At 41.2% G+C, this 18,511-nt stretch overlaps 1 protein-coding gene across 2 annotated transcripts in view; it reads right to left on the bottom strand.

Annotated features, from left to right (window-relative positions):
* The window catches only part of EFCAB6 (EF-hand calcium binding domain 6), a 308,815-nt gene that overhangs the window by 208,288 nt on the left and 82,016 nt on the right, over positions 1 to 18,511 (bottom strand). For both annotated transcript variants that reach the window (XM_033233690.1, XM_033233691.1), the window contains exon 9: positions 16,130 to 16,242. In XM_033233690.1, the coding sequence (XP_033089581.1) occupies positions 16,130 to 16,242 (113 nt within the window). The remainder of the gene's footprint in view (positions 1 to 16,129; positions 16,243 to 18,511) is intronic.

The following is an 18,511-nucleotide window of genomic DNA, read 5'->3' as shown; positions in this document are numbered from 1 at the left end:
AGAGATAAAAGGTTGCTGCAAATATATGAACTAGCGACTCTCTTATAGAGGTGAAAACAGCATCAAACCTCTAACCAGCTCTTGGTAATTTGTTCTTATATAACATATTTCCCCCCCAAAAATTTGCTGACTGGCTCTGCCACTTACTAGCTACGCAATGGTGTGCTTTTGTTTCCTTATTTGCAAGAAGAGATAGAAAACAGTACCTTTGTCATGGAATTGCTACCTGTATCAGATGAGCGGATAGAGGTACATGCCTGGCACTTGGTAGATATTCAGTATGTATTAGCTACGTATTGATTCATAATACTGTTTCAATGATAGGAGTCATGGAAGAGCAGTATCAATCAGAGTCAGAAAACTCAGAACTTAGATGACAGAAATCAGGAGCATATTACAAAAACATTATGTCAGGTATAAAACGTTGTATTATTAACTAATAGTCACCATGAAATTTGCTAAGAGAATAGATGTTGTGTTCTCACCACACACAAAAAAAGGTATCCATGTGAGGTGATGGAGGTGTTAACTAATTTATTATAATAAACATTTCATAATGTATATGAACATCAAATCATCACATTGTATATCTTAAATATATACAATTTTAACTCGTCAATTATATCTCAATAAAGCTGAAAAAAAATCATTTCAGAAATGAAGACTAGGCTGGGCTGAAGGAAAGGAAAGGAAAAAGGAAAGGAAAGGAGACTAAGCTAGGCACAGTGGCTTACACATGTAATCCCAGCACTTTGAGAGACCGAGGCAGGAAGCCAGGAGTTCAAGACCAGCATGGGCAACAAAGCAGAACCTGTCTCTACAAAAGATTAAAAAAAAAAAAAATTAGCCAGGCACAGTAGCATGTACCTGTGGTCCAAGCTACTAGGGAGGCTGAGGCAGGAGAACTGCTTGAGCCCAGGAGTTCAAAGCTGCAGTGAGCTATGATCATACCATGGCACTCCAGCCTGGGTGACAGAGCAAGACCCTGTCTCTAAAAATAAAATAAAGTAAGAAATGAAGACTAAACTAAAAGAAACACAAGAGCAAATAAACACAATAGTAATAGAAGGTGAAATAAAAGTTATATCATGGAAGGAAACAAAGAAGGGAGAGAGGGAGGAAAAGAGAGAGGAAGGGAGGGAGGAAGAAAGTAAGAAAAAAGGGAGGAAGAAGGACTTGTGAGGAAGTTATGGTATAGAAGAGAAGAGAGGGGGAAAAAAGATCCTATCTTTTGGATGGGGGATCCAAAAGATCCAATACACATGATATGAATCACTGAGAAGAAAACCAAACAATGGAATGGAAAAAATACTAAAAATCACAATTCAGGAAATTAAAGAGGAAGTCCTAGCCAGAGGAATCAGGCAAGAGAAAGACAGAAAAGGCACCCACATAGGAAAAGAAGAAGTCAAACTATCTCTCTTTGCTGACAATATGATTCTATATCTAGAAAACCCTAAAGACTCTGCCAAAAGTCTCCTAGAACTGATAAATCATTTTAGCAAGGTTTCAGTACACAAAATCAATGTACAAAAATCAGTCGCATTTCTATACATCAGTAATGTCCAGACAGAGTCAAATCAAGAATACAATCCCATGTACAATAGCCACAAAGAAAATAAAATACCTGAGAATACAGCTAACCAAAGAGGTGAAAGATCTCTACAAGGAGGACAAAACACTGCTGAAAGAAATTAGGGATGACACAAATAAGTGGAAAAGTATTCTATGCTTATGGATTGAAAGAATCAATATCATTAAAATGGCCATACTGCCCAAAGCAATTAACAGATTCCATGCAATTCCAATCTAGCTACCAACGTCACTCTTCAAGAATTAGAAAAAGCTATCCTAAAATTCATATGGAACAACAAACAAAACAAAACAAAACCCAAAGCCCAAATAACCAAAGCAATCCTAAGCAAAAAGAACAAAGCTGAAGGCATCACTCTACCCAACTTCAAACTACACTATAAGACTATAGAAACCAAAACAGCATGATACTGGTACAAAAATAGACACACAGGCAAATGGAACAGAATAGGAAATTCAGAAATAAAGTCACCCACTTAAAACATCTGATCTTTGACAAGGCAGACAAAAATAACCAATGGAGAAAGTTCTCCCTATTAAATAAATAGTACTGGGATAACAGGCTATCCAGATGCAGAAGAATGAATCTGGACCCTTACCTTTCACCATATATAAAAATTAACTCAAGATGGATGAAAGAATTAAATGCAAGACCTCAAACTATAAAAATCTAGAAGAAAAACTGGGAAATACCCTTCTCAACATCAACCCTGGCAAAGAATTTTTGGCTAAGTCCCCAAAAGCAATTGCAACAAAAATAAAAATTGATAAGCAGGACCTTCTTAAACTAAAGAACTTTTCTGCACAGCAAAAGAAACTTATCAATAAACAGACAACCTACAGAACGGGAGAAAATATTTGAAAAGTATACATCTGACAAAGTCCTAATATCTAAAATCTATAAGGAATTTAAACACAATATCAACAAGCAGAAAACAAATAGCCCCATTGAAAAATGGGCAGAGGACATGAACAGACACTTCTCAAAAGAAGAAGACATACACATGGCCAACAAACATATGAAAAAATGCTTATAATCGCTAATCATCAGAGAAATGCAAATTGAAGCCACAATGAGATACCATCTTACACCAATCAGATTGGCTATTATTAAAAAGTCAGAAAGGTGGGGCGTGGTGGCTCACGCCTGTAATCCCAGCACTTTGGGAGGCCGAGGTGGGCAGATCATGAGGTCAAGAGATCGAGACCATCTGGTCAACATGGTGAAAGCCCATCTCTACTTAAAAAAAAAAAAAAAAAAAAAAAAAAACTAAAATTAGCTAGGCGTGGTGGCGTGCACCTGTAGTCCCAGCTACTTGGGAGAATAAGGCAGGAGAATCGTTTGAACCCGGGAGGCAGAGGTTGCAGTGAGCCAGGATCACGCCACTACACTCCAGCCTGACGAGACTCTGTCTCAAAAAAAAAAAAAAAAAGTCAAAAAACAACAGATGCTGGCAAGGCTGCAGAGAAAAGGGAGAAGTTAGGCATTGTTGGTGGGAATGTAAATCAGTTCAGCTACTGTGGAAAGCAGTTTGGAGATTTCTCAAAGAATTTAAAGCAGAGCTACTATTCAACCCAGTAATCCAATTCCTGGGCATATATATCTAGTGGAAAATAGATTATTATGCCAACAAGACACATGCACTCATATGTTCATTGTTCATTCACCAGAGCAAAGACATAGAATCAACATAGGCGCCCATCAGTGGTGGATTGGATAAAGAAAATGTGATATGGATATACCACAGAATACTACACAGCCACAAAAAAGAATAAAATCATGTCCTTTGCAGCAACATGCATGGAGCTGGAGGCCATAATTCTAAGCAAACTAACACATGAACAGAAAACTAAACACTGCATGTTCTCACTTATAAGTGGGAGCTAAACATTGAATACACATGGATATAAGCACGGGAGTAACAGACAGCAAGGCCTACTGGAGGAGGATAAATGGAGGGGGTGTGGATTGAAAAACTACCTATTGGGTGCTATGCTCACTACCTGGGTGCAATATACCTGTGTAACAAACCCGTACACGTACCCCTGTATCTAAAAGTTGAATTTTTTTTTAAAAAAGAGATTCAGATGAAAACCTAAATAGTACACAATGTACTCAGGGAATCAATCAACCATAAGTACCTAATATAACGACATAGTCTAGCAAAATGTATTGGGTTTTACATTTTCTTTAATTATCAGGGCATCCAGACAAAAAGATCAAATTATGAATAAGGAAAACAAAATCTGATTGTCATCAAACTCTTCCTCCACAAAAGTTTATATCATCAGACAATGGATAAGGATTTCTAAGATACTTAAGGAAAGACAATTTGAGGCAAGGATCTTACATCCAGAAAAATAAATTTTTCTTTTTTTTTTTTTTTTTTTTTTTTGAGACAGAGTCTTGTCCTGTCTCCCAGGCTGGAGTGAAGTGGCATGATCTGGGCTCATGGCAACCGCCACCTCCTGGGTTCAAGAGATTCTCCTGCCTCAGCCTCCTGAATTACAGGCATGCACCATCACGCCTGGCTAATTTTTGTATTTTCAGTAGAGACGGGGTTTCGCCATGTTGTCCAGGCAGGTTTCAAACTCCTGGGCTCAAGCCATCTGGCCACTTTGGCCTCCCACAATGCTGGGATTACAGGTATGATCCACTGCACTTGGCCTAGATTTTTCAAGTATTAAGGCCATAGACAGACACAATTATGTAAGAAATCAAAGAATATCGTTTCCATGGTGATTTGCTGAGGAATCTACTAAAAAATATGATTCAAATAACCAAAATGACTGGAAAGACAAACGTGAGAGAGAGAGAAGCAACTGAACAAATAACGATCAAGGAAGCTGGGTTAGTGAGACAGAAGGATCAACTTCTTCATGACTTAAGAAGGAATTAGAAGATAAATCAAAACCTAGAAATGACCTTTGAACTGCTCTGGACAGCACCACAGGCAACCTTTGGAGATACTGTGAGTTCTGTTCTAGAGCACCATGGTAAAGTGAATAAAACAAAAAAGTAGTGTGAATGTTCTGGCTTCCCAATGCAGATGAAAGTTATGTTTACATGATACTGTAGTGTCTATTAAGTGTAATATCTTATGTCTGAAAAAAAACATGTACATGCCTTAATTTTAAAATATGGTGAAAAAATGCTGATCATCATTTGAGCCTTCAGTGAGTCATAATCTTTTTCTTGGTAGAGAGTCTTGTCTTGATGTTAACGGCTGCTGACTGATCAGGGTGATGGTTGCTGAAGATGGGGTGACTGTGGCAGTTTTTTGCGATTTTTTGTTTGTTTGTTTGTTTTTAGAGACAGGCTCTTGCTCTGTCACCCAGGCTGGAGTGCAGTGGTGCCATCACAGCTCACTGCAGCCTCGAACCCTTGGGCTCAAGTGATCTTCCTGCCTCTGCCTCCTGAGTAGCTGGGACTGCAGGCATGAACCACCATGCCCAACTAATTTTTTTTGTTGTTATTTTTTGTGGATACAGGGTCTTGCTATGTTGCTCAGGCTGGTCTCAAACTCCTGACCTCAAGCAATCCTCCCACCTCACCCTTCCAAAGTACTGGGATTATAGGCATGAGCCACTGGACATTTTAAAAAATAAGAGAACAGTAAAGTTTGCCGCATCAATAGACTCTTTCTTTCATGAAAGGTTTCTCTGTAACAAGCGATGCTGTTTGATAGCATTTTAGTCACAATAGAATTTCTTTCAAAATTGGAGTCAATCCTCTCAAACTCTGCTGCTGCTTTATCAACTAAGATCATGTAATATTCTAAACCTTTTGTTGTCATTTTAACAATGTTCAGAGCATCTTTACCAGGAGTTGATTTCATCTCAAGAAACCACTTATTTTGCTCATCCATAAGAAACAACTCGTCCCTTAAAGTTTGATCAAAAGATTACAGCAATATAGTCACATCTTCAGGCTTCACTTTTAATTCTAGTTCTCTTGCTATTTCCACTACATATGCAGTTACTTCCTCCACTGAAGTCCTGAACCCCTTAAAGTCACCCATCAGGGTTGGAATAAACTTCGTCCAAATACCTATTCATGTTGATATTTTGACCTCATCCTATGAATCAGAAATGTTCTAATGGCATCTAAAATGGTGAACCTCTTCCAAAAAGTTTTCAATATTCTTCTTAGATTCATCAGAGGAATCACTATTTATAACAGCTGTAGACTTACAAAATGCATTTCTCAAATAATAGGACTTGAAAGTTGAAACTAGTCCTTGATCCATGGGCTGCAGAATGGATATTGTGTTAGCAGGCATGTAAACAACATTAATCTCCTTGTACATCTCCATCGGATCTCTTGGGTGACCAGGTGCATTATTAATGAACAGTAATACTTTGAAAGGAATCTTTTTTGAGCAGTAGGTCTCAATAGTGAGCTTAAAATATTCAGTAAATCATGCAGTAAGCAGATGTGCTGCCATCTAGGCTTTGCTGTTCCATTTACAGAGCACAGGCAGAGTAAAATTAGCATCATTCCTAACAGCCCTAGAATTTTCAGAATGGTTAATGAGCACTGGCTTCAACCTAAAGTCATTAGCTGCATTACCCCCTCCCAAGAGGGTCATCCTGTTCTTTGAGTCTTTGAAGCCAGGCATTGACTACTCTGTAGCTCAAGAAAGTCCTAACTAGCATCTTCTTCCAATATAAAGCTGTTTTGTTTAAAATCTGCTGTTTAGCACAGCCACCACCTTCATCAGTGATCTCAACTAAGTCTTCTGGATAACTTGCTGCAGCTTCTCCATCAGCACTTGCTGCTTCATCTTGGACTTTTATATTATGGAGACGGCGTCTTTCCTTCAACCTCATGAACCAACCTCTGTTAGATTCCAACTTTTCTTCTACAGCTTCCTCATCTCTCTCAGCCTTTATAAAATTAAAGAGAGCTAGGGCCTTGCTTTGGATTAGGCATTGGTGTAAGGGAATGTTGTGGCTGCTTTGGTCTTCAATACAGACCACTCAAACCTTCTCCATATCAGCAATAAGGCTGTTTCACTTTCTTAATATTCATGTGTTCAATGGAGTAGCACTTTAAATTTCCTTCAAGAACTTTTTATTTGCATCTACAACTTGGCTGATTGTTTGGCACAAGAAGCCTACCTTTTGACCTATCTTGGCTTTCATCATTCCTTCCTTACCAAGCTTAGTCATTTCCAGCTTTTGACTTAAACTGAGTTCCTGTCACTCGAACACTTATAGACAATTGTAGGGCTGTTAACTGGCATACTTTTAATATTGTTGAGTAGCAGGGAATAGGGAGACCTGAGGGGAATGAGAGAGCTGGGGAATGGCCAGTTGGTGGAGCAGTCAGAACACACACAGATATGCCTGTATTTTCTTCTTTGTTTGGTTGATACCCTGGGGCCTGTCTGGATTCATTGGCTTTTTGGCTTTTTCTAAACAAGTTAGTAAGGGAGGAATTCAAAGTAGCCAATCCCTGGTTCAAATAAAACTATTTCCATCACAATCCAACTGTCTTAGCCCATTTTGCATTGTGGTAACAGATTATCTGATACAAGGAATATCTCTTACAGAATATTTCTTACAAGGAAAGAGGTTTATTTAGCTCATGGTTCCAGTTCACGATTGGACAGCCACATCTGGTGACTTCTGATGAGGGCCTTGTGCTGTGTCAAAACATGGTGGAGAAAAAGAACAGGAACAGTCCCCAAAGGCGATGGGCAACCCTGCCCTGTGGCGTTGCTAAGCTTAGCCTATGACTCCACTCTGATGGGTTGGAGCTGCACACTGTTGTCTACAGCTTCTCCACATGGACAATGCATGCTGCTGGTGGCTAGAGTTCTGGAGTCTTGAGGCTTGCTCTAGCTCTGACCCCCCATCTCCACTCAGCATTGCCCTAGTAGGGGCTCTCAGCAGTGACTTCACTCCTGCAGCAACCGTCTGCCTGTGTCCTCAGCCTTTCTGGTACATCCTCTAAGAGCTATCGGAAAGGCGGAGCCCACTATGCTGCTACAGCTCTTATCTTCGACACACCTGCAGGATTAGCACCTACCTCATAGATAGTGTCAAGGCTTACTGCTTGCACCTTCCAGAGCTATGGCATAAGCCACATCTGGGCCCACTTGAGCCACAGTGTGCTGCCACCAAGCTTTACAGCTTGTACTTTTCAGAGAGGCACCTAACCCACAGCTGGGGCCAAGGAGCCCGGCACCAGAATGTGGGGGGCAGAGTCCAGAGGTGGCCCTGGGCAGCAAGCCCATTGAGTAGGCTTTTTAGGGTAATTGTCAAAAAACATTCTGCCTTCTTACAGCTTTGGATCTGTGATGGGAGGGTCCTTTCTATTTATGCTAATCTGTTTAACAATGAGTCCCTCAGCCACATCCTTATTTTGTTCTCATCAACATGCTTTTTCATCCTGCATGTGGCCAGGCTGCACTTCCTTCAGGATTGTAAGTTTTATCTTTGTCATCCCTTTGCTTCCAAATCTCACTGCAAGTGGCCAAAAGAAACCATGCAGCAGCACCTTGAACACTTTGCTGCTTAGAAACTTCTTTCACCAGATATCCTAGTTCAGCACTCTCAAGCTCAGCCTGTCACAGCACCCTATGGCATGGATACAATGCAGTCAAGTTTGCAAATGTATAACAAGGACGGCCTTTACTTTAGTTTCCAGTACTTTGTCCCTCATTTCCATCTCAGACTTTGTCAGAATGGTCTTTACTGTCCATATTTCTTTTTTTTTTTTTTTTCTTTTTCCTTTTTTTTTTTTTTTAGAGGGAGTCTCGCTCTGTCTCCTAGGCTGGAATGCAGTAACACCATCTTGGCTCACTGCAACCTCTGTCTCCTGGGTTCAAGTGATTCTCCTGCCTCAGCTTCCCAAGTAGCTGGGATTACAGGCACACGCCACCACACATGGCTAATTTTTTTTGTATTTTTAGTAGAGACGGGGTTTCACCACGTTGGCCAGGTCAAACTCCTGACCTCAAATGATCTGCCTGCCTTGGCCTCCCAAAGTGCTAGGATTACAGGCATGAGCCACTGTGCCCCGCCTACCATCCATATTTCTATCAACATTCTGGTCACAACCACTTAAGTAATCTCTTAAAAGCTCTAGACTTTCTCTTGTCTTCACTTCTTCTAAGCCCTCACCAGAATCAACCATAATGCTTTGCTCAAGGTAATCTAGGCCTTTTCTAGCCTGCTCCTCCAAATACTTCCAGCCTTTGCCAATTACCTAGTTCCAAAGTTGCTTCCACATTTCCAGTTATCTGTATGGCAACAACCCCACTTCTCTGTATCAATTTTCTATCTTAGTCCTTTTTATGTTGCTATAACTACATACCTGAGACTAAGTAATTTACAAAGAAATCTATTTCTTACAGTTCTGGAAGCTGGAAAGTCCAAGGTCAATGGACCGCACCTGGCTGGCTTCTGAGGTCCTCATGCTGTGTTGTAACATGGAAGAAAGCATCACAGGGCGAGAGAGGCACGTTGAGAGCCAAACTGGCTTTTTTTCTTTTTTCTTTTTTGAGACACAGTCTTGCTCTGTCACCCAGGCTGGAGTACAGTGGTGCGATCTCAGTTTACTGTAAGCCCCGCCTCCCGGGTTCACGCCATTCTCCTGCCTCAGCCTCCCAAGTAGCCAGGACTACAGGCGCCCACCACCATGCCCAGCTAATTTTTTATACTTTTAGTAGAGACGGGGTTTCACCGTGTTAGCCAGGATGGTTTCGATCTCCTGATCTCGTGATCCGCCCGTCTTGGCCTCCCAAAGTGCTGGGATTACAGGCGTGAGCCACCACACCTGGCTTTTTTTTTTGAGACAGAGTTTCCCTCTTGTTGCCCAAGCTGGAGTGCAATGGCGCGATCTCGGCTCACTGCAACCTCCGCCTACTGGGTTCAAGTGATTCTCCTGCCTCAGCCTCCCACATAGCTGGGATTACAGGCAGGTGCCACCATGCCCAGCTAATTTTGTATTTTTAGTAGAGACGGGGTTTCTCCATGTTGGTCAGGCTGGTCTTGAACTCCCGAAGATCTACCCGCCTTGGCCTCCCAAAGTGCTGGGATTACAGGGGTGGGCCACTGCGCCTGGCCCAAACTGACTTTTATAACAGAATCACTGTTATGATAACCCATTAATCCATTCATGGGGGCAGAGCCCTCGTGACTCGGTCACCTCTTAAAGACCCCACCTCTTAATACTGTTACAGTGGGGATTAAGTTTCAACATGAGTTTTGGAGGGGGCTAACATTCAAACCACTATACCAACCCAGAAAGAATATGCTGACACCATGAGATTGACACACTGGGGCTAAAGGTTTTGAACTGGTAGGATGGCAGCAGGGAAGATGAGCAGCTGGTGTCAGCAATTCAGCCTTTCCTACTACATACCAATAAACAGGCCTCTGTCTTGACAGCCTCAACGTACAGATTTAATATTATATGCCCCATAACCCCAAACTACCACATCTTTAATTTGGAACATCCACAGAATGGTTTTGCCTTCTAACTGGAGGATTTGAATTTCAATGATAAAAGTTATAGGATAAGTATTTAATGGGAAAAACAGGATGGAACTAAGATTTTATTTTACGATGAATAGAGGAGAGAAGACAATTGGGATGGGCCAATAGGCTTTAGACTGTGGTACCAGTTAGGAGGCAGCAATGAGAATGTAAGCTAATGCTGTGGAAACAGGAATACACAGAATGAATGGATATATAGCTTACATTGGATCAAATCAAAGATGCCTTTCATTTATGTGTGGGGAATACATAAAAGAATGCATTATAAAAAATCTACTGCCAATTATTGATAAAATGCAAAAACAAAAAGAGATGTCCATAGCAGAACCGAAATTGTATTCTAGAACTTACCTTCTTATAATATCTAAAGAAATAAGCAAATGAAAAAATGTAAAAATTCAACAAGAAAAAAAAAAGCCAGCATAAATTGAAGCAAAAAGAAACTGACTATGAGTAGACAGAAAGCTTTGCTTCCAATTTTGGTGGATTAGCTCATACAACCCTCCCAGCAGATAACATTTAAAACTCTGGGCAAAATATAAACAGAACGCTATCTGGAGGCCCTGGGGAGCAACTGAAAGCAGATATAAACTGAAGCTGGCACTTGGAAAAATGAAATCTTACACAGTGAGTTTCTTGTGATTTGGCTTTTTGCCTGAGGGCAGGCCCCAGCTGGAATCATGCTAAGTGGCTAGAATTTGGATATAAATTCAGGCTCTTACCAGTTTTAGGAATTGGAAAGCAGAGTTCAGGCCTCCCACGGTGGCCAGAAGGCACGGAGGAAAAACCCAAAAAGAAGAGAGGCATAAAAGGGGATCTCCAATATCTGTGAGTAAACTTTGCCCAAATCTCTGGCCAACTCCTGAACTACAGATGTGCAGAGAAGACACCAAGCTGCCCCTCTAGGGGGAAAATAATAAAACAAAGATTTCCCACCTCCAGGAGGACAAAGTTTAGAGTTTGAATACAGTCAAGTAAACTGGCTGCTAAAACAAACAAACAAACAAATCTGCAGAGCATAACAGAATCCATAGTTTCTATAATGTAAAATTATAGAAATTTACTATATCCAGAATGAATTTCAAAATTATGAGACAGAAAAAAAACCTCAGGAAACTGTGATTCACATTCAAGAAAAAAGGTCATCAATAAAGACCAAACCCTTACTTCTTATGGTATAATGTTGAAAAAAAAGTTTTAAAACCCAAACCCTGAGATAAGCTAGATGTTGGAATTAGCAGATAAAAAGTTTAAAGCAGCCAAGTGCAGTGGCTCATGCCTGTAATCCCAGCATTTGGGGAGGCTGAGTGAGGCAGGAGGATCACTTGATGCTAGGAGTTTGAGACCAGCCTGGGCATGATAGTGAGATGCCATCTCTACAAAAAATAATTTTAAAAATTAACCAGGCATAGTGGCATGCCTGTCGTCCTAGCTGCTCATGGAGGCTGAGGTGGGAAGATTACCTGAGCCCAGGGGTTTGAGGTTGCAATGAACTATGATTGCAACACTGCACTCTAGCCTGGGCAACACAGCAAGACTCTGTCTCAAAAAGAAAAAAAAAATTAAGCATTTAAAAGTTCTTAAAACTGTAAAATAACAGTGTTTGAGAATGTAAAAGAAAACATATTTATACTGAGTGAACAGATAGGAAATCTCAGTGGAACAACAGGAGCTGCAGCAATGTATTATGTGTTTATGGTGTATGTAAAAGTACAATGTAGGGCAGCAATATAACAAAGGATAGGAGAGAAGAATTGGGAAAACACTGTTGTAAGGTCCATACACTGCACATGAATCACTATAATAGTACTTAGAGGTAGGTTCTGATTAATCAAAGATGTATATTATAAACCTTATTAGTCTGCTTTGCATTGCTATCAAGGAATACTTGAGACTAGATAATTTATAAAGAAAAGAAGCTCATTCGGCGTATGGTTCTGCAGACTGTACAGGCATGGCACCACCATCTGCTTGGCTTCAAGAAGTTATTTTTTTTCTTTTTAAATTATACTTTAAGTTCTGGGATACATGTGCAAAACATGCAGGTTTGTTACATAGGTATACATGTGCCATGGTGGTTTGGTGCACCCATCAACCCATCATCTAGGTTTTAAGCCCCATATGCATTAGGTATTTCTCCTAATGCTATCCCTCTCCTTGCCCCCCAAACCCACGACAGGCCCTAGTGTATGATGTTCCCCTCCCTATGTCCATATATTCTCATTGTTCAACTCCCACTATGAATGAGAACATGTGGTGTTTGGTTTTCTGTTCCTGTGTTAGTTTGCTGAGAATCATGATTTCCAACTTCATCCATGTCCCTGCAAAAGTCATGAATTCTTTCTTTTTTATGGCTGCATAGTACTCCATGGTGTATATGTGCCACATTTTCTTTATCCAGTCTATCATTGATGGGCATTTAGGTAGTTCCAAGTCTTTGCTATTGCAAATAGTGCTGCAATAAACATATGTGTGCATGTGCCTTTACAGTATAATGATTTATAATCCTTTGGGTATATACCCATTAATGGGATTGCTAAGTCAAATGGTATGTCTGGTTCTAGATGCTTGAGAAACTGCCACACTGTCTTCCACAATAGCTGAACTAATTTACACTCCCACCAACAGGGAAAAGTGTTCCTATTTCTCCACATCCTCTCCAGCATCTATTGTTTCCTAACTTTTTAATGATTGCCATTCTAACTGGCATGAGATGGTATCTCAATGTGGTTTTGATTTGCATTTCTCTAATGACCAGAGATGTTGAGCTTTTTTCATATGTTTGTTGGCTGCATAAATGTCTTCTTTTGAGAAGTGTCTGTTCATATCCTTCACCCACTTTTTGATGGGATTTTTTTTTTTTTTTTTGTAAATTTGTTTAAGTTCCTTGTAGATTCTGGATATTAGGCCTTTGTCAGATGGATAGATTGCAAAATTGTTCTCCCATTCTGTAGGCTGCCTATTCACTCTGATGATAGTTTCTTTTGCTGTGCAGAAGCTCTTTAGTTTAATTAGATTCCATTTGTCAATTTTGGCTTTTGTTGAAATTGCTTTTGGTGTTTTAGTCATGAAGTCTTTGCCCATGCCTATGTCCTGAATGGTATTGCCTAAGTTTTCTTTCAAGAAGTTTTTCACTGGTGGTGGAAGGTGAACAGGGAGCAAGCACATCACATGTCAAGAGAGGGAGCAAGGCAGAGGGGGGAGGTGCCTGTCTCCTTTAAATACCAGTTCCTGTGTGAACTAACAGAGCAAGAACTCACTCATCACCATGGGGAAGGCACTAAGCTATTCATGAGGAATCTACCCCAATGACACAAATACCTCCCACTGGGTCCAACCTCCAACACTGGGGATCACATTTCTTTCCTTTTTTAAATAGAGACAGGGTCTCGCTAATGTTGCCTAGGCTGGTCCTTGGACTCCTGGCCTCAAGTGATCCTCCTGCCTCAACCTCCCAAAGTGCTGGGATTACAGGCGTGAGCCACCATGCCTGGCCTGGGGATCACATTTCAACATGAGATTTGGAAGAGACAAATATCCAAACCATATCACCCTAGAACAAGCACCAAAAAATTTGATAATAAATAAAAAGTCAATAGAAGTAAAATGGAATACAAAACACTCAGTTTTTCCAAATTTCATGGAAGAATGCAAACTCTCCAGGAGTGGATAGTGAAGGAAGGAGAGGAACATAATGCACACAAGGCAGAGATCCCACTGTGGAAGAAAACGTCACTTCAGACACAAAATTACTTTACAGAATCTCTCTATAAGAACATGAACTCAGTAAAACGAGAGTTGAATGGCAGATCATAAACCAACAAAATAAGATGGAAAATAATATTGCAGACCTAAAGAAACAACATTAGAGATCCAGTAAATAAATTAGAAATAGCTAAGAATAGGATAGACCTTGGTGAAAATCAAATTAGAGGTATAGATAAAAGATCTAAGACGATCACTGTGAATACAGAGGAAAAAGACAAAGAGAATGAAGCACAGAGAGAGAATTTCATAGAGGGGAAAGACAACGACCATCCAACATAAGGACAATCTGCTTCCCTGAAGTTAACAGTCTGGAAAATGAAAGATGTGTTCAAAGATCTATGTCACTAAACATTCTTGAGATAAAGAGAGAATTGAGTTTGCAGATTGAAAATATACTATGATCTAAAAAACAGATGCAGAAGGTACAACACTGAGACATATACCAGTTATGCCACTGACATTCAGGGACGGGCTGGGCGCAATGGCATATGCCTGTAATCTCAGCTCTTTGGGACTGTGTATAGGCAGGAGGATCACTTGAGCCCAGGAGTTTGAGATCAGCCTGGCAACATAGTGAGACCCTGTCTCTACAATTTTTTTAAAAGTTAGCCAGGCATGATGGTGTGTGCCTGTGGCCCCAGTTACTTGGGAGGCTGAGGCCAGAGGATCACTTGAGCCTAAAGTGCTGGAATTGCTCAGGAGTTTGAGGCTGCAGTGAGCTATGACTGTGCCACTGCACTCAAGCCTGGGCAACAGAGTGAGTGAGACCTTGTCAGAAATCAGAAAGAGGAGAGGAGAAGAGTGGAGAGGAGAGGAGAGGAGAGGAGAGGAGAGGAGAGGACAGGAGAAGAGAGGGAAGGGAAGGAGGGAAGGAGGGAGTTCCAGGATAAATGACTCCTAGGGCAATCAGCCAGAGAAAGCAAATCATTCATAAGAGAGAAAATGAAGCAGGCCTCAGACTTTTCCACAGGCAAACTCAGTACCAGAGGGCAATGGACCAAAGTCTACAACATATTGAAGGGGGAAGATGTGACCTGTGGACATTATATCCAAGTATAGAGCCAGGACGTATTCATCATTTTCTTGAGTGTCATTTAAATGTCTATTCTTCTGATACACTCAAGGAAAAGTAAATTCTTACAGAGAACAGCATCTATATTAACCCATTTTTACAAATGTATTTCTTTCTGCCTAGCTTCTTTCCATATATGTGCCATGGAGAGATGCCAGGAACCCTGTGGACAGTGGTTATTTCTGGGTAGTGGGCTTGGTTCGATTGTTTACTTCAATCTCTTCCTCGTCGCATTGGCACCTGCCTCATGCGGCTGTGGGGGATATAGAGGCGACGCAGGAACATGCTTTGCACGGCGCCTGGCACGGGAGGCTTCGAAAACTAGAACACTGGAGTCTGCTATACGCAAGCTTGGTTAGTGGAACCGGGCTGAAACCTGAGAATCTGTCATTTTTCAGCTTGCTAGTGAGACGGATCTGAGAATCATAGAAGGTGCTCCATGAATATCTGCTGCTCTGAATTAAGCTGAAACCAGACAGCGACAACCCATTTTGAGCGAGCCATTCACAGGCAGTCACTCCTGAAGCACCAGACCACTGAGGGGAAATCTTATTTAAGGCGAGGAAAATGACCAAAGGCTGGGAAGGAAGAGGATACAATTGCATGAGCCATACATTGATCCTTAAAGAACTGGACCCTGCCTCTCTCCAAAACTACCCAACAGGCCGACAGCCCGTTCACACGAGGAAATGTGTCCTGTCTCAAGGTTATGTCTAGTGACCTGGGTTTGCGTGTCTAACATAACTGGAAATGACTCAGCTATCTGCCCTTTTCTGTTAAGACTTTTCCCATCATTAAAGAAAAAAAAAATTGAAAATACAGAAGCAGCAGAAAGAACAAAATCACACCCAGGGACAGCTCACTTAAGGACAACCTGAGTATTCTGGAATATTTTCCAATCCGCTACAGATATTCCACACACGCCTTCTGTGTTATTAGTAACTCTTCATGGATATCCTTGTTCCTGGCTATAGATTTTAACCACGTGGCTATATCGTGACTCATTTAGCCTTTTCCTATTCTTAGGCATTGACGTTATTCTTATAAATAATGATACTATAGCTAGCTTTGTAGATAATGTATTTCCTACATTTGAAAGTATTTCCTCAGGAAAGATTCAAAGAAGAGGAATTACCATGCCAAAAGATATTGAAATCTTTAGCTATATACTTTAAAAATACTTACCTTGATTTCCGATACAATATCTAAGGTTCAAGTCATTATTTATGCTGAGATTCTTCAAAAACACATTGTAATCTACTGCAGTATCGCTGTGGATGTTGTAGTGCTTCGAAAACCTAAAATACAAATGTTCTTTAGCAATGAGAAATTACGACTCTAAAATGAAGCAAGTTTGTTACTAAGGTATCCTTTACACTCGGGCTGGCATTAATTTTAATGTCTGTTTCTAGCTACAGACGGAATTGAAAAGTAAACCCCAGAAAATGTTACTGTCAGATTTTTGTTTTTAATGCAGCCACTTCGAGATCACTTCTTTAGCCTACAGATGGATGCATTGAGATTACAGTGAGACAGCAAACGTTGCTGGACCTGTTGAGAAATGGCCAGACCTAAGGAGTTTCTCCTTGCTCTGGCGGGAGGGGAGCTGGGGCTCAGTCCGCACGGCAGCCGCTTCTCCACTCCAACAGCAGAAGCAGGTCCCACTTGCCTTTAATAATTGTAGGGAAATGAGTCAGCCAGCACAAAATTTCCATAAACAGGGGAATGGAGAGCTGGGTGGAGGAGCCAGCAGAGATGATCTCGACTGAGCATACCCTTTCTCTAGAGAGAAACTGAGGCCCGCAGATGGCATATGGTTTCAAAACAGGGGGTGGTAGAGGGGGCAAAGTTTCTCTTGAAGCATTCTGGGATTTTTATATGTAACATATAAAATGAGACTTTTTAAAACAACGAACCACTGTCTATCCCTGAAATACACTGATGTACAGAGAGAGAGAGGAGAGAGAGAGAGATGTTTTGTTTTGTTTGTTTGTTTTTGTTTTAGACAGAATCTCGCTCTGTTGCCCAGGCTAGAGAGGGGTGCTGCAATCTCAGCTCACTGCAACCTCCACCTCCCTGTTCAAGTGATTCTCGTGCCTCAGCCTCCCGAGTAGCTGGGATTACAGCCGTGCACCACCACGCATGGCTAATTTTTGTATTTTTAGTAGAGACGGGGTTTTGCCATGTTGGCCAGGCTGGTCTCAAACCCCTGGCCTCAAGTGATCTGCTCACCTCAGCTTCCCAAAGTGCTAGAATTATAGGCATGAGCCACTGTGCCCAGCCGAGATAAACTTTTTTAAAAGTTAAGATAAATAGGATGTTTGAATTTTTAAAATAAATTTTCTATTATTCAAGTCTTCCACCTGATAAATGGTTTTCTAGATCATTCCTGTGTTATTACATTTCTAAAAATTGATGGGTTTTAAGTGTTTGGTTATATTCTCTCCATATGTGTTGATTTCTGTAATTATCTAATCTCATACTGCTTTCTAAAAATTTAGTAATTATCACTTAAAGTATTTGTTATTTTTCTGTTTTCTAAATTTAACAAAGAGTAATGTCATGTAGTTATTTCAATGCATACCTTTTTTTCCACTTTGATGACTCTTGCCTATTGTTTTAATAAGATAAATGATCTCTAGGTGTGATAGCTGCCAGATGTTAGCAGTGAAACTCCCTAAACAGCTTCATCTTTCATCCATGGTCTCTGTCTTGTGAAAATGAGGTAGTAAGTTTGAGAAACCAGACGGCCTAATTGAGGGGAGAAGGGTATGACTCCAATTAGCTCATAAACCTCTCCAGCATCACCACCTGTAACTGGGTTTCATTCGTCTGCTCAGGCAACAGGCTGAACTGTAGTGATTTGTTTGCTGGTTTTACAAGGCTGCTCATAAATGATTTCACCTATTTCAAACACGCTGGCCTCCAGGGCAGTGGAGAGTAGGCTGGAGGGAGATGGGAAACACAAAACTCAATGGGTTTGGGGATATCCTGATTAAATAGAGGGCCTGGTGGTAACTGTATCTCTGGCCTCTTGTTTTATGTAGGTTGGACAGTAGTCTGCTGCCTAAATGGCACAAGTCATCACAGGGTAAAGGGCATTCATGGAGTCTTTATGATGATGAGATGGTCACTGTGAAATCAGCCCTACTATGTGCAAGCGTGTCACAGGCATGTTATATACATTACGTTGAGTCTTCACCCCAGCCCTGAGAGGTGGGCTGCTCAGTCCCCAGTTTTTTTTTTTTTTTAGATGGAGTCTCGCTCTGTCGCCAGGCTGGAGTGCAGTGGTGCGATCTCAGCTCACTGCAACCTCTGCCTCCCGGGTTCAAGCGATTCTCCTGCCTCAGCCTCCCGAGTAACTGGGACTACAGGTGTGCACCACCATGCCTGGCTAATTTTTGTACTTTTAGTAGAGACAGGGTTTCACCATGTTGGCCAGGATGGTCTCAATCTCTTGACCTCGTGATCCACCTGCCTCAGCATCCCAAAGTGCAGGGATTACAAGCGGGAGCCACCGCACTCGGCCAGTCCCCATTTCTTTAAGAGAAAACTGAGTCTTGACAA

The sequence above is a fragment of the Trachypithecus francoisi genome, unplaced genomic scaffold (genome assembly GCF_009764315.1).
Source record: "Trachypithecus francoisi isolate TF-2019V2 unplaced genomic scaffold, Tfra_2.0 Lachesis_group14, whole genome shotgun sequence".
NCBI classification, from domain to species: Eukaryota; Metazoa; Chordata; class Mammalia; order Primates; family Cercopithecidae; genus Trachypithecus; species Trachypithecus francoisi.
Note: the sequence above shows the minus strand (reverse complement) of the source record. Positions and strands in the feature narration are given on the sequence as shown.